Source organism: Malania oleifera, chromosome 6 (assembly GCF_029873635.1).
Source record: "Malania oleifera isolate guangnan ecotype guangnan chromosome 6, ASM2987363v1, whole genome shotgun sequence".
Classification (NCBI taxonomy): domain Eukaryota; kingdom Viridiplantae; phylum Streptophyta; class Magnoliopsida; order Santalales; family Ximeniaceae; genus Malania; species Malania oleifera.
In genome coordinates this window covers 103,247,628-103,275,463 of record NC_080422.1, presented here as the reverse complement: position 1 = coordinate 103,275,463, position 27,836 = coordinate 103,247,628, and the positions used below count along the sequence as shown (strand labels likewise).

General features: G+C 37.4%; 1 protein-coding gene across 2 annotated transcripts in view; it reads right to left on the bottom strand.

Moving 5' to 3' along the window:
- Positions 1-27,836, bottom strand: part of LOC131158343 (nuclear pore complex protein NUP205) — a 129,234-nt gene that overhangs the window by 21,587 nt on the left and 79,811 nt on the right. For both annotated transcript variants that reach the window (XM_058113145.1, XM_058113144.1), the window contains exon 35: positions 6,116-6,280. In XM_058113145.1, coding sequence (XP_057969128.1) covers positions 6,116-6,280 — 165 coding nt within the window. The remainder of the gene's footprint in view (positions 1-6,115; positions 6,281-27,836) is intronic.

Sequence of the window (27,836 nt, the reverse complement as noted above, 5' to 3'; positions counted from 1 at the left end):
ACTCAACTATCTTTAAGATCAAAGTTACAAGTAATGCAAAATTTTATAAAACATTAATCATTACGCTCACATATATCAGGACATTTTAAAACAAAAGGGCTTAACATTTATGATGTTTTACTTCACCATAAAAAAGTAAAAAAAAAAAAGGAACTACAGGTCAAATGTGCAGCCAAACCTAATTAGATAAATGACCAATAAATAAAATGAAAAAGTAAATAATAACAACACAACCACCACCACCACAAACTATATATATATATTTTAAGGCAATCATCAACGTAACAAATATTTTATGATTAATATTTTACCAATGTTTTAAAAGGCAAAGGCGTAAGGCAAGGCGTTTTAACCCTCAAAAGGCGAGGTGCAAGTCTTAAATGTCATATTATGAAATTTCTTTTATACAAACATGTAGTTAAAATTTTCTCACCAATTCTAACAAGAAAATCACACACCCAAAATGTGTAAGCCTCAACTAAAAAAACACAAAAAGCGTGGTTTTTGTAAAAATGCGTAAGCCTTAGCATGTAATGCGTTAGCCTTATTGGAATTTGGTATTTTAGATTGAGCCAAGCTTTTTCAATTCCAACACATGAAAACAAAAAATTGTGAGCAAACTATAATCATTTTTTTTTGTATAATCATCAAAGTAATAAATTTTTTTACGATTAATATTTTATTAAAAAAACAACAAAAAAAATTATATTTCAGTGCCCAGTATAAAGTGTCATCCCACTTACACTGGACCCAAACAACACGAACAGCCTCTCCATACACACAACCGCCCCATTCCCCAACCCCCCCCCCCCCCCCCCCCCCAACCAAAAAAAAAAAAACGTATTAAATAAAAGAAGAGAAGATAAAAAGATAGAGAAAAGAAACTAAACACTATTAGATTTCAATTCAATTTTTTGGCTCTTAAGAAACAGTGTTCTAAAAGGCAAAACCGAGGCTCACTTCAAGACAAGACATGCTCAAAATGCCTTTAGGCATAGTTTAAAAAACCAAATTCCAAAAAGGCCAATAATGCAATTCTTCAATCTTTATTTAATTTTCTGTCTAGAGTAAGCATTATTTTGTACAGGCGCTAGGGGATTTCTGTAATTTCTAAATTTGGGGGTTTATGTTGGGTCAAATTGGGGGTCATTTTGTAATATTCAGGGGCGTACTTCTGTGATGGGATTTATTTTGTTGGAGATTTCACATATAAGAGGTGTTTAGAGGGGGTCATGTACAAAATTGGAGTTCTCCTCTTGGAAGCCCTGGGGTTGGTAAGTAATAGGCTTGAGTTTTAAGGATTCGACAGTGCAGTCCCACGTGCAAGAGTGAAGAGGCTAGCAGAAAGTCGCTTTTAATGTTCTACAATAGTGCCAAAACAGGTACTAATAAGAGGATTAACTTGCTGTTGTGCCTAAAAATTGCCCTATATTTTTTGGTTGTGCCTATAAACAGCAGCAGCAACAACGACAACAACTAGCCCTAAGTTCCACTACGTGAGGTCGGCTATTTGAATCATTTTTCACCAATTTGCACAATTGAGCACACTTTCCTCATCTAACTTAAAACAGCAGTAATCTCTTTATTATTTTGTGGATTTAGTAGTTATTTGAATCAAGAAAGGTCACCAAAACACTATGCCGAAATCTCAGATTCTCAATCTTTATTTGTAAATTGTTCCTTCCTATTCCTGCACCAATATGCATCGAATTGGTATCAGCGCAGTTCCTTCCTTGGCTGGTACTGTTTGTTATTGCTTCTTCATTTGAGACTGTTCAACTTCTACTGTCCTTCAAGTATCCCATTTTTTGGTAATTCCTCTTCAATTTTTTTTACTGAGTCCATTGGTCTTGCTTCTTGGATCTACTTGCAGATATTTATCCAAGTTTCAATCATTAAATATAGCTGCCCACTTTCAAAGATAAACCATTCCCTATGTCAAAGAAACCCTTGGTTATTGCTACTAGAGAAGACTTTTAAAGATGTAATGACTAATATGGCAGTAGCAACCTGTAAAGAAGAGCACAGGACAGATTGTGAAAATATTCAGATGAAGGGTGATTGGCTGCAAAAGACTTGTTGCAGAACAAAATGCACATCAGGAAAAAGGCTTTGTAAGTTAGAAATTGACAATAACCACTGCAAAAATCTGCTGGCTAAATTAGTGATGGAAGAATTGAAGCTTGAAGTGGTGGAACATTTGCGGCCGTATCACATTCTTTGGTCCAATAAAAGGAAGGAAGTATTCGTGACAACAAGATGCATGATCAAGTTTTCGATTGGAATCTCTTATAAAGAATCCATTTCATATGATATAGTGCCAATGGAAACATGTCATATTCTACTTGTTCATCCTTAGCAAAGAGATTGAAGTTTTGCCCATGATGAAAATGTCAATACCTACTCTTTCCATGTCAAAAATGGTGAGAATAAGAATAAGCTACTTTCAAAGCCCAAAAGATGTTGATGCAACAAACAAGGAGAAGGATGAAATGCAAGTCATTAGTTTTGATAAAACAAACCAATGTGTCACTCAAAATGAGAAGGGTTTGATGGAATTTCCAAATGTCCCCTCAACTGAAAATCAAGTTATAGCGCAAGAAGCTCTTGGTAAATTTACATTTTGATAACAAAAGAAAAGATTTCATTGATAAGAGAAGAATTTACACAAAAGGTAAAAAGACTTCTCCCTTCAAAATTCTAGAATAATCCAGAAAAAATAAACTAGTAAACAAAAAACTGGAGAAAACCAAACTCAGATAAAATGATTCCTCCATTCTCGCTGAAATTCCAAAAACTAACTCCCCTAAAGCAACCGAAGCCAATACACCATAAAAAGGCCAGGTAATGAACCTTCACCCAGACCAGCTGCCAATTCAATTTTCTCCCTGAAAAAATCTGTGCATTACGCTCCAACCATAATCCCCACAACACTGCAAAAAGTCGTATTTCCAAAGTTCAGCCCTCTCCTTCCTTATTCCAAACCCCTTAAAACAAATAGACAACAATTCCTGCATCGACACAGGGCAAACCCAAGATTTTCCCATCACAACAAATAATGTATTCCAGATTCTCCAAGCATAATCACAATGTAAAAACAGATGAGATGGCGTTTTAGAATTCAAATAACAGATCATACAAAAAACGAGAGATAAGACCTTCAAAGGTCTCCTAATCCGCAACAGGTTATTAGTATTGATTTTATTAAGCACAATCAGCCAAATGAATATGGGGGAAACAAGAATTTGAACATGTCAAAAACTCAAAAAATTATTTACAAGAACACACCCCCACATGATCCAAAGCCCAAGACCAAATATCCCTACCTGAAGAAAGATGGCAATTGTTCAATAACAACAACAATGGAGAAAGTTCCAAAAAACCATAGGGCAAAAGAGATGAGGAAAAGATGCGAGTAAAATATCAATCTCCAAACATGGATCTTTCCAAAAGCGAAACTGTGAACCCGCCCCCACCACGTATTTAATTTTATGAGTAATTATGGGAAAAATCTGAGAAATAGATCTCCATGGGATCTCCTATGAACTTCGCAAACTAAATATGGTATCCTGCCCATTATGAGCCAACCCTTACTTCTAATCACTCTATGCCAAAGGGAATGATCTTATAGGCGAAAATGCCATAACCATTTAGCTCAGAAGACAATGTTTTAGACACCAATTTTCCAAAGCCCAACCCTCCCTCCAATTTAGACTTAGAAACCTCTTCCCATTTTAGTAAATGAGGCCTAAAACCCCCGACACCAGACCACAAGAAAGATCTCATAATTTTCTCAATCCTATTAGCAGCCCCCACTAGAATCCATAAAAAAATAAAAAACATAAAAAAATTAATGTAATGGGATACTTGATAGATAGGCCTGAATTCCAACTGTCAAGCCCCTTGGCCACTCTCTCCACTACCAGTTTCCAAAACTCTGCACATCTAAGATTACCACCCAAAGGGACCTCTAAATAAGTCAAAAGATACCACACCCTGCTCGTCCATAACTCGTTCAACTGGCACATTAATATTTGCTAAACCACTTTTCCCCGTTTTTATTTTAATTTCCAATACCCTCTTAAAGACTTGGTGGATACCCAAAATACAGCTGAAGAAGGGTTATGATACTCTAAAAAGAAAATAATATTATCCACAAACTGAAGATGAGAGTCCACCATTCCCTCTCTCCCCACTTCCAACCCCTTCACCAACCCCCTATCTGCAGCCCTGTCCACCATTCTACTCAACACATCAGCTATTAGAACAAACAAAAAGATCTAAGTGGTCTAGCAACAAAAGCAAGTTGTGCCACTAATGTTGGCCCTATTCTCATGAATGGCAGCCACAATATTAAGGCTATTGGCGATCAGCATATTTTACAAGAAATTGATGCAGTAGTTGCTTTTACCAAAGCCAAATCAAGAGTAAGACAGCAACAAAAACAAGTTTTGGAGTCCAAGAATGCCGGAAATGTGCAGGGTGTTCAATGAGGTCAACCGAAATCTTCACATGCATGCCAAAAGAAATATGCAAGGTCACCATTGCAAGTTTAGAAAGGATAAAGTGAGAACTTGGACTATGAACTCTAATCAAAAAGACAAATTTTGAATAAGGAAAATTTCAAAAATGGTTACCTAAAACGGAAAACATGTAGCCAAAAAGGCAATTGAGAAGCAGGGAATCAAAGGTAAAAATGATAATCACTTCAAATTTATTGTCACATGGAAAGGAAAGACCAACAATTGGAAGTCCTACATAAGAAAATAGGAGCTTATGCTGAGTGAAACTAAGATGACAACTCGCACAGAGGCAAGTCCTTACTAAGAAGAGGGAACAATGCAATTCTTCAATCTTTATTTAATTTTCTTCTTAAATCAAATATTGTTAGTTATGGGTCCTAGGGGTACTTCTGTAATTTCTGAATTTTGGAGCTATTTTTTGTCACATTAGCGGTTGGGGTCATTTTGTAGGGCATGGTTTTCTCACAGGAGTTACTTTTGTTGGGGCTTTAAAAGGTAGGTGGTTTTCAGAGGGGTAATGCGCAAAACTGGAGTTGGCTTCACTTGGAAACCATGGGGTGGGTATAAGTACGAGTCTTCAGCCACTTTCCCAGGAGTTTTTTTTTTTTTTTTCCTTCTGTTTTTTGAGAAGATTTCTCTCCAGAGATCATCTCCAACCCAGCCAGGGTTTGAAGATTTGTAGGCTTAGGTTTTGATGATTCAGGTTTTGCCAAAGGCACAAGAGGCTAGCACAAAGCCACTATTACTATTTTGAAATAGTGTCAAAACAGATGCTAATCTGAAGATTAACTCGCTGCTGTGCCTAAAAATTGCCTATTTTTCTGTTGTGCCCAGTAACAGCAGTAATCACTTTACTATTTTGAGGATTTAGTTATTTGAATCAAGAAAAGTTGCTAAAACAATACTCTGAAATCTCAATTTTATTTGTTTTTTTTTCTTTTTTCTACATCTATTTGCATCAATTATACAATGAGAATTAAGCATTTGTATATAAGGCATGCCTTTTGCACCTCCATGGTTGAGGCTTACACATTTTATATTGTGTTATTCTCCAGTTAGATTTGAACAGAAAATCATAACCTCATGTTTTTTATATGAAGGAATGCATTATTATGAATTGATCTTGTAAACTCTTCAACCTCTACCTTTTTCCAAAATAATTGAGAGTTGTTTTAGACCATCAAATTAACTTGAACTCTGCAATTTTATAACCATATTTTGTCATGATTTACTTAATGAACTCAAGTTAGCATTTTTAGAATGGCCAACATGCAATTTCAAATTTATATTTGATTTTTAAAATTTTATTTGTAATTTTATTAATTTTTTTATTACATATTTCATCTAAAATTTAAAATTCTAAAAATTCTTAGACCTCAATGCCTCATGGATTGCACCTTGCCTCATATGGGTAGAACACCCCCCCGCCTTATGCCTTCCTAAAACATCGCTAAGAAACAACAATTGAATGCCAAAAAGAAATTTTCCAGAAGTCCACATTAAAAGTTGATAGATTAATAGCATTTAGGGTAAAATTACAGAATAGTAATACCTTGCCTAAATAAAAATAACTTAAAGGAGAGAATACAAACCAGAAAGGATATATTGCTGATGCTCACAAGGCAAGACCTTAAAAATCCTCTGCTTTGGAGTTGGCTCAAAAAAAACCTCTCTTGATCAATACTAACTAAAGTATCGAGGACATAGAGCGACATGGTCTTTCCAGATTCACTGCCCTGAGTTGCATCCTTTATCACCTGAAGGTTTAACCCATAAATAAATGCATCCCTAATTACATAAATAAAGAAAATGAAATTATATCGACAATGAAAAGTCAAATCTCAATTGCTGCAAAAACAAGATAGAGAGAATATAACATGCTCAAGGCCAAGAAAATTTTTATCAATAGTAATAGAACAAAAAGCACACCTTTAAAAAAAATGAAAAAAAGAATTACAGGAAAACTTTATAAAATTTGATTAAAATATATACCCAAAAAATATAGTGGCAAATACAGTGTCCACTTTTACATTTTGTATAGCCAAACCTATTCCACATAAAGAACGATGTAAACACAAGTTTTCAATTTGACAATATATCGTTTATAGAAAATAAGTCTATTAAGAAAGAACTAGAAGAATATGAAAAAATAAGGGAACAGGAAATTTTCCCCAGGGAAAAAAAAAATTACAAAAGAGCCGCTCTCCAATCCCTTTGCAACTCACTCGTAGAAATTCCCATAAAATATTTACAACCCAGAGAGAAGATAGGAAAACCGTCATACTCGGAGTACTTAACCTCACACAACTCGGTCTTTAAAGTTTCGACTAACACAAACAAGCATCTGGATAATTTGATAGCACAGGATGCTTATTTCCCAAAATCACAATCCAATAGACACACATCAATGACCTAAAATTCAAAGTATCCAGGCCACAAGTACTAGTGCAATGATTAGTATGGAATGTGGTCATGTGGTGGCACATCTGCCATGTAACAATCCATGGGTATTGCAGCCCCATCCTGTATTAAATTGTCAAACAGCACAACATGGAACTGCATTTCATGTAACATACTAGAAAGTGCATCACATCATGACTTTTAGAACCCTCTCATAGTGCCAAAACCTATCTCAAAGTCACAAATGAATATCATTTTTCGTTTATTCGCATCTAAACCCTCTGTGCTCTGACCAAGCAGAAAACAATATAAGTGACAGCTTGTTCCGACTTCAATACTTTGTCATCACTTCCAACAAGACATGAAAGGATAAAAAAAATACATGACTAATTTTTCCCTTCAATTACAATTTTTACGGATAGGCTCAACATGATAAGTTCAGGGCATGTTTCATATCCATTTTCTTTACTATTTTATGTTTCTGATAATGGGAAAAAATTAACAAAAAATAAATTTAGCACTGTTAAAGCTTGATATAAATTTTAGGTAAAGCGGTAATCTAACATAGACTACTTTCTTTTGAAAACTTCTTTTCAAGAGAGTGTTAAAAATAAAGCATGCAAGTTTGACTAACCGATGATAATAAGCAGTTTTATTGAAATTAGAGCATCTATTAACAATAGGGGAAAAAAATAAAATACAAATAAAAAAGTAATCTTTCAATCATTTCCCCTCTTCTATTTCTAGGAACAAAAAAAAAAATTCTAAAAATTATTTTCAAAAACAATATTGAATGAGCTATTCAACTCTGTGATGCAATTTCACAATCTGTATTTAATTTTCTGTTTATATCAAGTGCTGCTATTTATGAGTGCCAGGGCTATTTCTGTAATTTCAAAATTTTGGGCTTTAGTTGGTCAAATTAGCTTTGGGGGGGATCATTTCATAATATTCAGGGGTAATTTTGTCATAATAATTTCTTTCCTTGATAACAAAAGGAGATACATTAGGTCGAAAGATGAGAAGGTACAACATCCTGGGGCAAGGAGTCAACTAGATAACATTAGAAAACATACCAAAGAGGAAAAAAAGAAAAATAAGAAAGAAAACAAAAAACTCAAGTTCACAAAATTAAACTAAACAATATTAAGGAACACCCTTTTCAAACCTTTCTCCACTGTAGTTTACCAAGCTCTTCAAATTCACTAATTCCCTTTTACCCTTAATCTTTTGGCTATTACACTATCCATATGCACTCCGTTTCCTTGAAAATCACTCAATTTTGAATCAATTTTATGCAAAAATATTTTGAGCTTCTAACTCCTTAGGAATCTCCTCCATGGTTGTAGGTGATTATGTGTGAAAAGTGCGTAATTAGGCACCTAAAATTATTAATTAAAGATCATAACTCTAATTAAATGCCTAATTATGTTTGATATTTCAACATTGAGCTCGTTTGGAATTATTACCCTACTTTTGCTGTAAATTTACGGATATTCGTTATTTTTATTATTGCAGGATATTTATTGGAAATTAAGGTTGAACCATGCTTATAACGTAAGTCATGCAATCCGTGTGCATTGATTGAGAATTTATGCGCCGAAGATTCCCTTGGATATTTCGAAAAATCAAGAAGAAAAAATATATGTGAACATATATATCTATCTATCTATATATATGTATGTATATTTTGTTCAATGTGGGCTATTTGATGCAAAAGTAAACAAAAGTCAAAAAATGATATAAAATGCAAACAAAAGTCAAAAAGTGTGGGCTTGCTGGGTTGGAGCAATTTGAAAGAAAAGAGTTTGCTGGAAGTATGTGCTTGAAGGGAGCCCAAAGGAAACAATAAAAGAAAAAAAAAAAAAAAAAGGAGAGTAGGGCCGGGTCCTTGATGTGACCCGGCCATGCAAGCTTTGGGGCAGCCCATTTGTGTGACTAGAGTGAGGTGCTGGGGAGAATTCCTTTCTTTGGGGCTGGCAAGTGAAGGAAGGAGAATGCGCTGGGCGGATATGGAAGCAGGCAGCTGGCAGGAGGGCAGAAAAGGGAAAAGAAAAGTGAGGGAAAGTAAAGCAAAAGGGGGTATTGAAGCTAGGGTTTAGGGGGAAAAAAAAGGTTGCGTGTGGGGGATTATTGGAGGTCTTGGGAGCAGCACCGCAGCTGGGATTTTGGGAGACCCGAGCCTCTCCTCTCCAGCTCAACACACAGCCATTTCCTTTGCTCTCTCTCTCTCTCTCTCTCCCTCTCTTTAATTAAATGTTTTGTTAAATTATTATTTACTATTCTTTAACTTTTCAATTAATATTTCCTTGTATTGGTTGAGTTATTTACTGTATTGAGCACTTCATTTAAAGTTAATGTTGAATATTGTATTGGTGGTGGGTTTAATTTGTTTTTTTTAATTTTGCTTTCTCTCTCAACTTGTTTATTTGTTTGAATACTTGTTTTAATGGATTGTTGGAGTAGTTTAATGCTAGACTGAGTATTAAATATTATTTTATTGTTGAGTATGTTCATTAGATTAAATTAAATTCTTGTCTTTTATTTTGTTATTTTAAAAGCTTCAAGGTTGAAAAACTTAGTTGTTATTTTGTTGTTTTGTTCTAATTGATGTCATGTTGAATATTTTGTTGGTGTTTTAATTAATTTAAATCTAGTTATCTTTATTTAAGAGTTGTTTGACTTTTTCTATTGTTATGTTTATTTTATTTATTTATTTGAGCTTTATTTAATGTCTAGCTTAATCTATTTTCATTTAGTTGAGTCATTGTTAGGTTCAGTTTATGTCTAGGTATCGTAGGATCTATCCATTTTGTCTAAGTCACTATTGTGTAGAGTTGGTTCATTATCCTTAAGTCATTGTTGAAGTCTGATCTTAGTTATCCTTGTTTTGTTATTTGAATGTTTAAGTGGTGAGTTGTTTGGTTGGTTTTATGCGTGTTAGATTCACATTTTAGGTTTTGCATCATTTAATTTCATCATAAAACCTCAAAAACTTCAAGATTTTGAATCTGAACCATATTCAATAAAATTTGTTTTCTTATTTTCTTTGCCTATTTCGCGCTAGTCCAGAACCAATCTGTATTCCCCGTGGAGATGATTTGGCCCATTTGGGCTAATTATTACACGATGCAGCTCCTATACTTGAGATAACCCTAGTGCTACTCATTTCTAAAAGTGAGTCAAGTTTTTTGCATCGTTGCCGGGGAGTGCCAGAATTAGTTTCAATCTAGTGTTTTTCTCATTTATTTTTATTTCTCTCATAATTTAAAAACACAAATATATATATATATATATATATATATATATATTCAAAAAAAAAAAAAATTGATCATGCTTAACTACTGCTATGTTGGTGACTATCTGCTGTTTGGGTTGAAGTTTGATGCCTTGGGTTAGAGACATTTCACATAAGTTATACAAACTGTCACCTAATACAGGTAATAGGTTTCCAGTTTCTGTTGTAAGTGAGGATGCTGAAATTGATTTGAGTGATCTTTTTGAAGAGAATTTTGAGGAAACCATGGCTGAACATCCACCTGCACCCCCACTTGCACCATGCACTTTGAAAGATTTTTTGCAACCTACACGTACCACCACACCATCCTATATTGCTTTGCCAAATAATGCACCGAATTTCACAATTAAGTAAGGTATGTTGTCAGTAATACCTCAATTCCACGGGATGGATTTTGAGAGTCCTTATCAGCATCTAACAGATTTTGAGTTGGCATGTACTACCTTAATTACTAGAGCACGAACTGATGAATACATTAAGCTTCGTTTATTTCCTTTTTCCTTGAAGGATAAAGCAAAGATCTGGTTTAATTCTCTAAGACCTAACTCTATTTCTGATTAGACTGACATGCAGCATGAGTTCTTACATAATTTTTTTCCTTTTCAGAGAACTTAGTTCCTACAGGAGCAAATCAGTCAGTTTACGCAGAGAGGTGATGAGACCTTCCAGGCTTGTTGGGAAAGGTTCAAAGAGCTGATAAATATCTGTCCGCATAATGGGTTTGAGTCTTGGAGGGTGGTAAATTTTTTCTACACTGCCCTCACTCCTAATTGTAAGCAGTTTGTTCAGACTATGTGTAATGGGGAGTTCTTCAACAAGGAACCAAATGAGGCACTAGCATTCTTTGATTACTTAGCTAAAAGTGCACAACAGTGGAATACACGATCTGATTGGGCACCAATGGCGGTGCAACCTCTCAGGGCAATTGGTGGTGAAGGTAAATATGAGGTAAAGGAGGAAACTGATATCTAGGCTCGTATTGCTGCATTAGCTAGGAGGGTAGAGATTATGGAGTTAGAGAAGGTGAAAGCGGCGAAATCAGTTGACGTGTGTTCTCTATGCGCCGACTCTAGCCATAAGGCCCAGGATTGTCTGATTCTGACGATAGTGCAGGAGAGTATGTCTGATCAAATTCAGTCAACAAATTGGGTTAACAAAGCTCCCAATCAGCCCTTCTCAAACACTAACAATCCGGGATGGAGGAATCACTTAAATTTTTCATGGAGGAATGATCAGGCTGGTCAATCTTCTTCACAATTTCAGCAGCCTCCCCAGTCTTTTGCACCACAGTCTCTGCACCCTTATCAGCCAGATCTGATTTCTCAGCACTACTCACCTCCAGTGTTTCCATCTAATGTTGCACCCATTTCACCGAAAAGGTCTCTTGAGGATACTCTTCAGCAGTTCATGCAAATTCAGGCCACAACTAACAATGAACTACGAGGCGTCATTAATAAGATCAATACACAATTGAGTACCTTAGAGAAAAGGAAATTTCCAGCGCAACCTTAGCCTAATTCTCGGGTATATCAGCAACAACAGCAGCCAATGCATAATGTTTCAAAGGATTCTATTGAGACGGCAAAGGCCTTCATTACTTTGAGAAGTGGGAAGGAAGTCCCCCGACCCGAGATATCTACTGAGAGGCAAACAGTTGCCCCAACACCGGAAGTTGTAGTTGAGGCAGATGAGGCCCAAGAGAAACCAGAGGAAGTAAGCCCAGTATTGAAGAAGTCAGTTGATGTGGAGGCCGAGACTAGTAAGGAATACCGACCTGTGGTACCCTATCCCCAGAGGTTGACAGCTGGTCAGAAGAACAAATGTCATACTGAGATTGAGGAGATCTTCAAGCAAGTGAAGATCAATATCCCACTTCTGGATGCCATTCAGCAGGTTCCTTCATATACGAAATTTTTAAAGGACTTGTTCACAGTGAAGAGGAAATTGCATGCAAAGAAGAAGGCTTTCTTGACAGAGCAAGCTAGTGCATTGATATTGAGTGAAACTCCTCAGAAACTTAGAGATCCTAGTTCTCCCACCATCTCCATTATGATCAGTGAATCTCGCATTGGGAGAGCTCTACTTGATTTGGGGAGTAGTGTGAACTTGCTACCATTCTCGATATATGAGCAGTTGGGGTTAGGTGAGCTGAAGAAGACCTCTATTGTACTACAGTTGGCTGACAGATCAGTGAAGGTACCACAGGGTGTTATTGAGAATGTATTGGTTCAAGTCGACAAATTCTACTACCCGGTGGACTTTGTGGTTTTGGATATGTAGCAGCCTATCTCTATCATTTCCCAGGCACCAGTCATACTTGAACACCCATTCCTTGCTACCTCCAATGCGTTGATCAATTGTCGAAGTGGAGTGTTGAAGCTCACATTCAGGAATATGACATCAGAGATGAACGTGTTCAATGCTTGCAAGATGCCTAGTGGTTGTGATGACTCTAAGCTATGTGCAGTTGATGTGATAGATGATTTTGATATTTCAGAATTGTTATAGGTGTTTGGTTCTAACAGTGCATTTGAGAATGACTCTCCCGAGCAGTCTGATGTTTTTTATGAGATAGTTCCTTTGTCTAGAGAGTTGACAGAATCTGAGGAACAGTGCACGAAGATAGATGGCTCCCCTCAGTCGTTAGCTGCAAGTTATATGAGTAGTTGGCGTAAGCCAACTTTTGAAGATCTTGACTTACCAGAAGTCGTGAAGTCATCAAAAGAAAAAGTCCCTACACTTGAGTTGAAGCCACTATCTGACAACTTGAAATATGTTTTTCTAGGCCCAAATGAGGGCACAATCCTTGTCGTAATTTCTTCACATCTTACTTTGAAGTAGGAAACTGAGTTATTGCAGGTATTGAGGCAGCATAAAGGAGCAATAGGCTGGACTATTGCAGACATCAAGGGGATTGATCCTGCAATCTGTACTCACATCTTTCTAAAAGGAGATGCAAGACCAGTTCATGATGGCAGCGGAGATTGAATCCAACCATGAAAGAAGTGGTAAAGAAAGAAGTGTTATAACTATTAGCTGCTGACATCATCTATCCTATCTTCGACAGCAAGTGGGTTAAGCCCAACACAGGTAGTACCAAAAAAATCTGGTTTAACTATCATTGAGAATGCTAGTGGAGAGTTGATCCCACCTAGGAAAGTAACGAGTTGGAGAATGTGCATTGATTATCGTAAATTAAATTTGGTTAGCCGAAAAGATCACTTCCCGTTACCCTTCCTAGATCAGATACTCGAAAAAGTAGTTGGTAATGCTTTCTATTGTTTTCTGGATGATTTTTCTAGGTATTATCAAATTGCTATAGCACCAGAGGATCAAGAGAAGACCACCTTCACTTGCCCCTTTGGTACTTACGCCTTTCACAGGATGCCATTCGGATTATGCAATGCACCTGCTACTTTCGAGCGCTGCATGATGAGTATTTTCTCTGACATGTTAGATGAGATGTGTGAAATTTTCATGGATGATCTTTCTATGTTTGGTAAGTCTTTTGATACCTGTTTGAAAATTTTGTTTGTCATTTTAAAAAGATGTGAAGAAAAGAACTTGTTGTTGAATTGGGAAAATTGTCAGTTTACGATAAGTAGTGGTTTGGTACTTGACCATTTAGTTTCTGAGCGTGGTATAGAGGTTGACAGAGCCAAGATAGAGTTGATTTCCCAGTTACCTATCCCTAAGACAGTGAGGGATATCCGTTCTTTCCTTGGTCATGCCGCCTTCTATTGGCATTTCATTAAGAATTTCAATAGCATTGCTAAACCACCATGTTCTTTATTGCAAACTGAGACTGAATTTTTATGGACTGATGCATGCCAACAAGCTTTTGAGACACTAAAAAAATATTTGACCATGGCACCCATTTATGCAACCCCCTCGGTGGGACTTGCCGTTTGAGATTATGACTAATGCTAGTGATTTCGCTCTTGGGGCCATTCTTGGTCAAATAGTTGATAACAAGCCTTCTGTCATCTATTATGCAAGTCGTACCTTGAATGATGCTCAAAAAAATTATACCACCACTGAGAAGGAGTTGTTGGCTGTTGTGTTTGCCTTGGAAAATTTTCACTCTTATGTCATTGGATCTCCTATTATTATTTTTACTGATCATTCTACGTTGAAATATTTGTTGACAAAAAAAAGATGTTAAGCCCAGGTTGATCAAATGGATTCTACATTTTCAGGAGTTTGACATCACCATTCGAGATAAAAAGGGAGTAGAAAATATTTTTAGCTAACCATCTTTCTCGTTTGCAACTACCTGATATATCTGTATCCCTTTCTCCCTTAAAAGATGATTTTCCTGATGAGCGTCTTTTTGCAGTGTCGTGCGCCCCTTGGTTTGTTGATATTATGAACTACCTTGTCACCGACCGAATGCCAGACCATTAGGTAACTCAAGATAAGCGTAAGTTCCTTGCAGAGGTACGGCACTACTATTTTGATAATCCGTATCTGTTTAAATATTGTTCTGATCAATTGGTTCGCAGATGTGTGTCCAATGATGAATTTACTTCTGTGATGCATTTTTATCATGGTGGAGCGTGTGAAGGCCACTTTGCTGCAAAGAAAACCATTTGAAAAATTCAGCAAAGTGGACTCTACTGGCCTACTATGTTCAAAGATGTTGAGAATTTTTATAAAACCTGTGAGGCTTGTCAGAAATTAGGAAAAATCACGGCAAAGAATGAAATGTATATGTCTCCCATTTTGACTATTGAAATTTTTGACTGTTAGGGGATTGACTTTATGGGACCATTCCCAAACTCTTTTGGACATTCTTACATTTTAGTTGATGTAGATTATGTTTCAAAATGGGTAGAAGTTATATCTTATAAAACAAATGATCACAGCGTTGTTATCCGTTTTCTCAAGGAATTATTTGCATGTTTTGCAATGTCCAAAGCGATCATTAGTGATGGAGGGTTGCACTTTTGTAACAAACCGTTTGAAAAAACCATGCAAAAGTATGGAGTGACCAATAAGGTCTCTACTCCATATCACCCTCAGACTAATGGTCAAGATGAGTTGGCCAATAGAGAGATTAAAATCATACTTGAGAAAACGGTGCATCCTAATCGAAAAGATTGGTCAGAAAAACTTGTTGATGCACTCTAGGCCTACCGAACTACATTCAAGACGAATTTAGGGATATCTCCCTACAGGTTAGTTACGATAAGGCATGTCATTTACCTGTTGAGATTCAACATCGTGCTTTACGGGCTATAAAATAGATTTAACTTTTCACTTGATGATGTCAAAGGTTTAAGGAAATTGCAGGAATGTGAGTTTGAAGAATCTAGTAGGGAAGCTTACGACAATGCCCGCTTAGCAAAGGAGCGGATAAAATTGTTGCATAACAGGAAAATCAAAGACAAACAACTTTTCCATACTCAACAAGTGCTTCTCTATGACTCTAGATTGCATCTGTTTCCTAGGAAACTGAAGTCCCGATGGGGTGGCCCGTACATCGTTAAAAAAGTTCATTCTCATGGCGCGGTAGAAATTGTAGATCCAAAGAATGGCAAAAGTTTCACAATCAATGGCCAGCGTCTCAAACCTTTCATGACTCCACTTGATCCACATGGGGTCTTGTTCTGCAAGACCCTAGGGGAGTCATCTAACCTTCCTCTTTTATTCTTTTTTCTTTTTGTTTTTTTCGTTTTATTTATTTTTATTTGCATCTCTTTCTTCTTCTTCTTTTTTCTATTGTGTTTGCTGGTTGTGACCCTCTATTGTTCTGTCTTTCTTTCTGTTGGTTTGTTTCCCAATGCATATCTTTTCCCATTTCCCCTATGCTTTCACAATGAGGGCAATGTCTCATTTTAGTTGGGGGGAGAGAATTTGCATGTGCAATAGTGTGCTTCCATGTGAAAAAAAAATTTTCAATGTGAAAATTGTATGTGATGTTTGCATGTCAGTTAGGTCCACATTTGGGAAATACTGTTATTGAGCTCAAAGCATGCTGAATTCCTTATCTATGAATGTTACATGCTCAAATTTTATTTTATTTTTTCTTTTTGAGGATATGGAACATGTAGGATGTAGTGCAATCAGAGTTTGAATCAAAAGAGAGTTTTATCCACTTCATTTAGTTGTAACCAAGAGAAGGATGTTGAGAGTCTTGCTACACACACTTCACAAGTTAGAAGACTTAGAAAGACTGCCTTAAACCATTTCTGGTTGATATACACTTCAGTTGTTTGGGACTTTAATGAACCATATCCTAATGGCTTAGAAAGAAAAAAAAAAACAAGAAACAAGTCAGGGATCAGTTGCAAAAAGAAGAAAAAGAGAAAAATAAATAAATAAAATAAATAAAGGGGAACAATTGTGTATTGAAAATGGCTACCTATTACCGGGGTCCCTTAGTGTAGTAACGGGACCTACTACCGGGGTCCTAACTAATCAAGAAAGTGGGTACCATTTAAAGTGTAATAGTGTGAGAGCCACCAGTACAATAGTTTTGAATTAGAGTAAGACCGTGCGGTTGTCTCAGACTAGTTGATTGTGATTGAAACCGTTAATGTCTAGTGGCAGTCAATCTTGGAATTTTGATCCTCTCTTGTACACGCGAGCTTTGTTACACTCCATTATCTTGGTTGTTTTACTAAATGGTGTATAAATCTTTTAGTTGAGACGTAACTTGGATTAATCTGTGTCTTGTGTTCCTAAACTCATTAAGCATATTTCATGGCATGTAACTTTCACAAGTATTGAAATTTTAGTTGCTTCCCCCCTGGTTTGAATGCAATCACGTTATTTGTTAGGGACTAGCAACGTTAGTTGTGGGGTGTGATTACGCATCAAAAATGTGTAATTAGGCACTTAAAATTATTAATTAAAGATCATAACTCAAATTAAATGCCTAGTTATGTTCGATATTTCAACATTGAGCTCGTTTGGAATAATTACCCTACTTTTGCCGTAAATTTACGGATATTCGTTTTTCTTATTATTGCAGGATATTTATTGGAAATTAAGGTCGAACCATGCTTATAACGTAAGCCACACAATCCGTGCGCATCGATTGAGAATTTACGCACCGAAGATTCCCTTGGATATTTAACGAAAAATCAAGAAGAAAAAATATATGAGAACATATATTTATCTATCTATCTATCTATCTATCTATCTATATATATATATATATATATATATATATATATATGTTTGTGTGTGTGTGTATTTTGCGCAATGTGGGCTATTTGATGCAAAAGTAAACAAAAGTCAAAAAATGATATATATTGCAAACAAAAATCAAAAAATGTGGGCTTGCTGGGTTGGAGAAATTTGAAAGACAAGAGTTTGCTGGCAGTATGTGCTTGAAGGGAGCCCAACGGAAACAATAAAAGAAAAAAAAAAAAGGAGAGAAGGGCCAGGTCCTTGATGTGACCCGGCCATGCAAGCTTTGGGGCAGCCCATTTGTGTGATGAGAGTGCGGTGCTGGGGAGAATTCCTTTCTTTGGGGCTGGCAAGTGAAGGAAGGAGAATGCGCTGGGCGGATATGGAAGCAGGCAGCTGGCAGGAGGGCAGAAAAGGGAAAAGAAAAGTGAGGGAAAGTAAAGCAAAAGGGGGTATTGAAGCTAGGGTTTAGGGGGAAAAAAAAGGTTGCGTGTGGGGGATTATTGGAGGTCTTGGGAGCAGCACCGCAGCTGGGATTTTGGGAGACCCGAGCCTCTCCTCTCCAGCTCAACACACAGCCATTTCCTTTGCTCTCTCTCTCTCTCTCTCTCCCTCTCTTTAATTAAATGTTTTGTTAAATTATTATTTACTATTCTTTAACTTTTCAATTAATATTTCCTTGTATTGGTTGAGTTATTTACTGTATTGAGCACTTCATTTAAAGTTAATGTTGAATATTGTATTGGTGGGTTTAATTTGTTTTTTTATTTTTGCTTTCTCTCTCAACTTGCTTATTTTTTTGAATACTTGTTTTAATGGATTGTTGGAGTAGTTTAATGTTAGACTGAGTATTAAATATTATTTTATTGTTGAGTATGTTCATTAGATTAAATTAAATTCTTGTCTTTTATTTTGTTATTTTAAAACTTCAAGGTTGGAAAACTTAGTTGTTATTTTGTTGTTTTGTTCTAATTGATGTCATGTTGAATATTTTGTTGGAGTTTTAATTAGTTTAAATCTAGTTTTCTTTATTTAAGAGTTGTTCGACTTTATCTATTGTTATGTTTATTTTATTTATTTATTTGAGCTTTATTTAATGTCTAGCTTAATCTATTTTCATTTAGTTGAGTCATTGTTAGGTTCAGTTTATGTCTAGGTATCGTAGGATCTATCCATTTTGTCTAAGTCACTATTGTGTAGAGTCAGTTCATTATCCTTACGTCATTGTTGAAGTCTGATCTTAGTTATCCTTGTTTTGTTATTTGAATGTTTAAGTGGTGAGTTGTTTGGTTGGTTTTATGCGTGTTAGATTCACATTTTAGGTTTTGCATCATTTAATTTCATCATAAAATCTCAAAAGCTTCAAGATTTTGAATCTGAACCATGTTCAATAAAATTTGTCTTCTTATTTTCTTTGCCTATTTCGCGCTAGTCTAGAACTAATTTGCATTCCCCGTATCTTGCCTATTTGGACTAATTATTACACGACGCAGCTCCTATACTTGGGATAGCCCTAGTGCTACTCATTTTTAGAAGTGAGTCAGTAGGCAAAACCCATTCCTGCATTGTGACTAGCTCACCAACCCATCATTATAAAAAATAGACTCCCTCCATACCTTCCAATGCGGGTGGATGGATATATGATAAATCACCTATTTCATCACAGGAGTCATAAACATACACCTATTGTTCATGAATCTCATCCAGTAACAACCCCCCACCAGAATCAAACTCACTAATATCATCACTTTCTGAATGTAAAAAATCCCCCCATTTCATTACCATCAATCCTTTACTGGACTCATTACTGCATCCAACCTTCTTCTTAGCATGAGGGTCTTCCACAATATTAAACTCTCCTTTAGAAACTCTCCTTAGTCACTAACTCACCAAAATTTTCTCCCTTATCTTCAAAATCCACCTTCATTTCAGCACCCACACAACCCACCTTCCAACAAGCATAAATCTTGTTACTCTCAAATCTATCAGCATTAAGATAATAATCAATAGATTTTGCCCCAAACCCAAAAACTGGAGTGTGAAGAATGAGAATGAATCAATTGTATATTCAATTGTGTATTCTTTACATACTCGGGTCCCTATTTAACATGTACACAGAGAATAAAATAAGAAAAAACAAAAGAGGAGACAACTTGCAGTTGAGATGTGTAGTTTAGCTTCGGTGGGGGGTCTCAATTTATAGCCTCTGGCTTTGTGGCAAGATCTCATGGTAGCTGGTGGTGGCTCACCTACCATGGTAGATGGCCGTCATTCACCAACCATGGCCGTCATTCACAGACTGTGGCCGTTGTTCACACTGTAGGGATTTCTACACTCCCCCTCAAGTTGGATCATAGATGTTGATCATATCCAACTTTTCAATGAAATCCTCAAAGAGTTGCCAAGGTAGTCCCTTGGTGAATGTGTCTACAATCTGCTCCTTAGTAGGGACATATGTCATGCAAATAGTTCCTTCTTCCACCTTTTCTATAATGAAGTGTCTGTCAACTTCTACATGTTTGGTTCTGTCATGCTGGATAGGGTTGAGAGAGATACTGATAGCTGCCTTATTATCACAGTACAGCTTGATAGGTAACTCTAACTCAGCATGTAGTTCTTCCAATAGCCTCCGCAGTCATAAACCTTCACATATTCCCTGAGCAACAGCTCTGAATTCTGTCTCTGCACTGCTCCTTGCTACAATATTTTGTTTCTTGCTTCTCCAAGTGACCAGTTTTCCTAATACAAAGGTGCAGTATCCAGTCATGGATCTTCTATCCTCTGTAAAGCAAGCCCATTCAACATCAGTGAATATTGCCACTTCCTTTTGTTCACTTTGCTTGAACAATAAGCCTTTCCCTGGAGATCCCTTTAGATATCTTAGGATCTTGAAGGCTGCTTCCTAGTGTGCTTTTTTGGAGATTGCATAAGCTGACTTGCTACACTTACTGCAAAAGCAATGTCTAGTCTGGTATGTGACAGGTAGATTAGTTTGCCGACTAATCTTTGATATTTCTCCCTATCTACTGGCTTCCCAACATCTTCTATTCTTTTTCTAGCTTCAATAGGTGTGTCGCTTGGTTTGCAACCTAGCATGCCTGTTTCGGTCAGAAGATCAAGGGTGTATTTTCGTTGTGAAACACTAATTCCCTTCTTTGATCTAGCTACCTCCATCCCTAGAAAATATCGCATTTTCCCCAAACCCTTCACTTCGAATTCCGCGGCTAGAACTTTCTTCAATCTTCCCATTTCCTCAATGTCATCTCCGATGAGGATAATGTCGTCTACATACACAATCAGAATAGTCTTCTTCCCATTTTTTTGTTTGAAAAACCAAGTATGGTCGGACTATCCTTGGTAGTATCCCTCTCCTTTTATCACCTTTGTAAATCTAGCAAACCATGCCTTGGAAGATTGTTTGAGTCCATAAAAGGACTTTCCCAGTTTATAGACTTTGTTTTCCTTGCCCCTTTTACTAAATCCAGGGGGTAATGTCATGTACACTTCTTCTTCTAGCTCACCATTTAGGAATGCATTTTTTATATCGAGTTGTTGAAGTTGCCAATCTAGATTGGCTTCCGGGGATAGGAGCACTCGGATAGTGTTCAACTTTGCCACGGGTGCAAAGGTTTCTGTGTAATCGATGCCATAGGTCTAAGTAAATCATGTTGCAACCAACCAGGCCTTGTATCTTTCAACTGTCCCATCTGTTCAGTATTTTGTGGTGAATACCCATTTGCAGCCTACTGGTCTCTTTTCTCGTGGCAAATTCATACCCTCCCATGTTCCATTCTTTTCCAATGCCATTATCTCCTCCATTACAGCCTCTCTCTATTTCGGAATTTCAAGTGCCTCCTCAATGTTCTTTGGAATTTTCACCCTGTCAAGGTTAGAAGTAAAGGCACGGTATCTCGTGGACAAGGTATTATAGGTCACAAATTTTTCAATTGGATGAATATTACATGTTTTGAGTTGTTGGGAGGTTCTTGGTTGGGCACTTGGTTGCTCGAAGCTGCCACCAATTCAGACTTTCTTGGTGCTTCGGGTATGAGTTTTTCATTACCGCTTGGCTTCAGCCTTTGTGAGTAGACTAGTGTCTCCTTGTTATTCTGTTGTTCTATCCCTCCCCCTGAATTTAAGTTTCCTTCTGTGACTAGCAAGGAAGTGGAGGAGGATGGTAGATTGGTGAGAGGAAAGTCTAGGAAAAATATGTCACCATTGGAATTATTCCGAGTCTGAGATTCATGCACATTCTCCCTCTGAATAGAAGACTTGGGATAGAATGGAGTGGTCTCGAAAAAGGTGACATCAAGGTTGATAAAGAGACGACAAGAAATAGGGTTATAGCACTTGTAACCTTTTAGGGATGGAGAATACCCAAGGAAGACACACTTGGTGGCCCAAGGATCCAACTTGGTGCGCCGGTGAGGATGGACATGCACAAAGGCAGTGCAGCCAAATAAACAAAGAGGGAGATTGGAGTCCAGCCGAGAGGTAGGGAAAATTTTAAGAAGAGTGTCAAGGTGTGTAGCATAGGAAAAAACACAACTGGGCATCCTATTGATAAGGTAAGTGGCTGTTAGAACAGCATCACCCCAAAACATTATAGGCATGTGGGTAGCGAGCATTAAGGCTAGTGCGACCTCAAGAATGTGTCTATTTTTGTGTTTGGCAACCCCATTTTGTTGAGGGGTGTCAACGCATGAGCTTTGATGAATTATCCCTTTTTCTTAAAGGAAGAGACCCACGGTGTGGTTGAAATATTCCATGTCATTGTCAATACGCAAGATTTGAATCTTGGTGTGAAATTGTGTTTGGACAATGGCATAAAAGTTAATAAACACCGACCGTACTTCAGACTTATCTTCTAACAAGTAGACCCAAAAAGTACGAGTGTGATCATCAATGAATGTCACAAACCATTTTGTGTGAATGCGATTGGAAATTTAGGAAGGTCCCCATACATCACTATGAATGATTGTGAAAGGTTGTGTGGGTTTGTATTTGGATTTTGGGAATGAAGTTCTTCGGTGTTTTGCAAGTTTACACACTTCACATCTAACATCAAGAGACATTTTATTCGAACATAGCAAAGGAAATAAATGACACATTTACTGAAAATTGGGGTGACCCAACCGAGAATGCCATAACATTAGGTCATAATTCTTGGGGATAGAGATAGAATTACTTTGACACTAATCACTCATTTTGGCTTCCTCGAAGTAGTAGATTCCCTCATACTCCTTAGCACTGCCAATCGTCATCCCCGATAACAGGTCCTGAAAAACACAATGGGATGAAATAAATTTAGCAGAGCAATTGGAGTGTTTAGTGAGTTGGCTGAAAGACAAAAGATTATAAGATAATTTTGGAGCATGAAGAACAAACTCTAAAAGTAATCGAATCAGAAATCCGAATACTCCCTTTGCCAGCAACAGGAGCAAGAGATCCATCAGCAATTTTGACTCTTTGGTTACCAACACATGGGGTATATGATAAGAAAAGGTGGTAAGAGTATGTCATATGGTTAGAGGCTCCAAAATCTATAATCCAAGGTGTATGGTTACAAAAGGTGTATAGGGCTTGTGAGAAACTACCTCTGTGTGCCAAATTACCAGATGGAGTATTTTTGGTGACTGGCCCGAGGCTTGGAGAGCAGATAACATCTCCATGATTTTATGTAGTTGGTCATGGCTGGAGGTGCTGCTACTACCACTGTCAAAATGGTTGCTCGCCACTTGTTGCCTCTCAGGTTGAGTCTCAGAACAAACCTGATAGCCTCTGGTTTTGGTGCTCTGTCGTGGTTTCCAATCAGCTGGCTTGCCATGAATCTCCCAACAATTATCCTTCGAATCGCCAAGCTTTCGGCAATGTTCACACCAGAGGCGGCCCTTTGGTTGCTTGGTATTTGGCCCACTGTAGGTCCCACAGGATACAAATGTTGAGCCCTCTCGTACGGTGGCTATAGCTTCCTTCAACATGACTTTGCGCCTTGCCTCTTCAAACCTCACTTCATCAAACACTTCTCGAGTGGATGGTAGAGGTCTACGACTGAGAATCCTTCCTCGTACATCATCTAAATCTCGATTAAGGCCTACAAGGAACTCAAAAACTCTCTCCTTTTCCAATCTCTTCTTGAACAACGCACTGTCCTCAGCACAGCGCCATTCTTCTTTGCTGCTTAAATCTAATTCTTGCTATAATCCCAACATCTCCATGTAATAGTCTGTCACCTCCCTCTCACCTTGTTTCATCTGCCGTACGCATTTCTTAAGTTCAAAGACTTGGGAAGCATTCTCCTCGTCAAAGTAGGTTTCTCAGACAGCATCCCACACCTCTTTTGTTATGGGCAAGAACATATATGTTTTCCCGAGTTGGCTTCATGGAGTTGATAAGCCATGAGGTAATCAAGGAATTATCCGATCTCCATTGCTAGAGTGCCACACCATCCGTTGAATCAGGTTTCTTTGAGTCACCGATAAGATACTCGAGCTTTCCTCTACCATCGACTGCGAGTTTCACGAACTAGGCCCATTCTCAGAAATTCTTCCCGTTGAGTTTTTCTGCCGATAGTTGGACAGAACAGCCATCTAGTCCATTCGAACTGATGATGGCATTGGTTTGACTCGTTTGGGTCTCTGAGGTTGTAAACTCTCGACTGTGGATGGAGTTGTCCCCCATAGTTGGCTTGGTTTAGGGAAAAATCAGCTCTGATACCATGCAGAGAATGAGAATGAATCAATTGTATATTCAATTGTGTATTCTTTACATACTCAGGTCCCTATTTAACATGTACATAGAGAATAAAATATGGAAAAACAAAAGAGGACACAACTTGTAGTTGATATGTGTAGTTTAGCTTCAGTGGGGGGTCTCAATTTATAGCTTCTGGCTTGTGGCAGGATCTCATGGTAGGTGGCCGTCATTCACCAATCATGGCCTTCGTTCACACTGCTGGTCTTCATTCACACTGTAGGGATTTCTACATGAAGGCTGGATTTGAATTCCATTAGCAGAGGGTAAAGAGTCCTGCCTCTCTATACACATCTACGAGGATCTAGTAGCAGAATTTTGGTCTACGCATTATCCAAAACCAACAAGGAAGTACGCAGGTCATCATTACCCCAAGCATAGGCCAAATTACCACCATGACCCTTCTGCTGGAAGCCCGTAAAAGGAGAGCCTCCCTTTGGATTCAAAGTAAAGTCTGAATCAAACTTTCCTAAACATTGGGCCAGTTCAAATAATTAGCTCAACTTAGTCAAAAACGAAATACCTCCTTTTTTTTCAACTGCTTGGGCCAGGTCCAAAACAAGGAGCTTACAGCCCGGCCAGCCTCCTCGCCTAATGCAACCCTAGCCGCTTCTGAGAGATTTGCAGCTCCATCTGAAACCAAAGCTTCCTTTGCATTCTAGTTGATCAAACCCAAACGATTTGCAATGGCCCTAGGTTTGTTCAGATGCTGCGCACCTCCACACTGACAACACACACCCTAATTTCCACAATAAACTTGGCTACCACGACCCTCACATTTACCTTTTTTGCCTTCCAGCATCACCTGCCTCCAAAATCAGTGATGTGAAGAACTATCTACACCTACACCTCAAGAATCATCACGAAAAACCTTTGCGCCACTAGGAATAAACACTGAAAATATCACAGAAATCACTTGCCAAACTTTACCACCCATCACCCTTTGTTCCATCAAGAATAAACGCTAAAACTTTTTCCTTTCCACCCTAGCCCCAACTCCAAATGCTTTCCCACCTTCGTCCACCCATATTTACCAAAAAACACTAACACCCTAGCAAACCACGCATTGGTACAAACTACGAACGTTCCAAAACTTGGAACATTCATTCCATAATGCTAAATTTTACAATCCAATATTTTATTTCAATATTTTTCACACAATATAACTTTTTTTAGTTAAAAATGGGGGATTATGACATTTTAATTCTATTTATGCCATCATCATTCTATTTATCGACAAAAAATCTCTTATACATTTAGAAACATCTTAAAATCCTCTCCAAAATATACAAATGTCATTACACTATTTTCACCAATATATATACCCATAATGTTCACATTTTAGAGCATTTTTCGTACCACGATCTCATTTCCCTTCCACGAACCAGAATGTTCCACACTCTAGGTAATATTATGTACACCTAATCAACATCCAATACTTTAAGACACCCAATCGAACAGTTTGAAATACCTTTTGCATTCCACCTGAAAGCATACAACCCATTAGCAAACCAGACCACATGTTTCAAGGGACATTTCCCTCGACTACAAGCAAAGGCTAGTTCTCCCCAGCCCCATCTAAAAGAAGATCAAAGGATTCTCCATCTATCCAAATCGATCATTTCCGCGTAGCCGACTGCAAAAGAATCTGTAGCACTGACTGCGCGATAGGGAAAGAGGAATGTTTCGGCAAGAGGCAAAAATTTCGTCAAAAATGTCTAGAGGGAGTTATGTTCAAAATGGGGGTTGGCTTCTCTTGGAAGCCTTAGGCCTAGTGTAAATGGGAGCCTTCAAACAATTTTCTGTGAGGTATTTTCTTTTGTCTTTTGAGATGATTTCTCTGCAAAGCTCAGCTCCAGACCAGCTAGGTTATGAAGATTTGGAGGCTTAGATTTTGAGGATTAAACCCTACGAGGCCTGCCAGCCCCTTGACCACTGCTAAAGACGCGAGAGGCAAGCAAATATGCTGTTACTCTTCTGAAATAGTATCAAAATTGATGCTGGTCTGAGGATTAACTCTCTGTTACTCCTAGAAATTGCCCTATTTTTGCTGGACTGAAATTCAAAGCAGTAATCACTTTATTGTTTTGAGGATTCAGCAGTTATTTGAGTGAACAAAGGTTTCTAAAACAACATTCTAAAATATGAGTCTTTACTTAAGAATTTTTCTTCTATTCTTAAACCTATTTGTATCAAATTGGTACCAGAGCAAGTTCGGTCTTGTGGGTTCATGCCCACAAGAGGTGGAAGAGAAAATAGGGGCCGTAGAAGCAAATATGTTAGACAACTTACTCAGCAAGACCGTTGAAATGACTATGATAATGAATATGATTTGTTAGAGCAAGAAATGAAATCAATAAGCAATCTCAGGATGAAATCGACAGCTATAGTGATGACAGGAGTTTTGACAATGAAAGGTCTGCATGACAAAATAAAAGGCATCCAAGATGTGAAAATCCCACGGTACATGCTTTACAAAGTTCCAAATAGTATGGTGTACAAGTACATATTCCAGAATTTGAGGGAGAAATGCTAGAGGTGCTTCAAGCTTGGGCACAAGTTCAACGAGTATCCAAAGACGGCAGGAGGCAGAGTTAATCTAGACAAGCTGGGATTGAAAACTGAAAGACATCCGCAGCCATATTGGATTCCGTGGTTCAACAAAGGAAATGAGGTAATTGTCTCCTCAAGATGCCTTGTTAATTTCTCAACTAGTTCCTTTAAAGAATCTCTCTATTGCAATATGGCTCCCACAGATGCTTGTCATATTCTTCTTGGGTGGCCTTAGCAATATAACAGAGGGGCAATCCATTATGGCATCAAAAAAACTTATTCATTTTTTAGTGAAAGATGGTAAGAAAAGAAGAACCTTGTGCTGAAGCTGACGAAGGATGATGACGTTAAGAGGCGACAAAATGCTTATTCACTTGCCCTCATAAACAAAAGCATGACTGTTAGAACCATACAATTCTCGACTCGAATTATACAATTCATATCGAGAAAGGCATAAATCAGTTCGAATCGAATGGTAGAATCGGTGATCGAATCATATGAATGATAATATTTGGATGAAACTCCTTTAAAAATCCAACATACATAATTTTAAACCTTTTTTTCTTCTTCCATAGCGGCCTTCTATTTGCAATTTACACGAGTTTTGTCCTCCAAGAGGGAAGAAGGAAATCTGTTGGCCATCTCACTCTGCACCTCTTATTTCTGCCATTAGATAAGATTAGAAGAAAACCAGAATAAGAGAAGGAAACCTATCTTGAGAAGAAAACCAAAGTCAACTAGATGGGTGAGCTTTTGGTGGGCACATTGCTCTCTCCAGTGTCATCATCTTACAAATATGTTTAATACACATTATTTTACAACTTTTCCAACTCATACATAATATAGATGTATTTAACTTGTAATATATTAGTCCTAAAACTTACATTATAATGTCGATTAACCATTTCTAAAGTTTCATAAAAGAATTCCATGTTTTTCTACTGATTTCCATTATTTTTTCAAATCAAAATTGAAATTGACATTGAAATCAAAATTTCCATCAAAATTTCCATACTTGTGGAGCTTCGAAATTTGAGTTGAAACTGAAATTTAAAACCTTGAGTACAAACATGCACTATGCACCTAACCCACTTAATTATTTTAATACAGATGTGCAGATAATTAAAGAAAAACATGAGCATTTGTTTATAGCTCCTATCCATTATTTA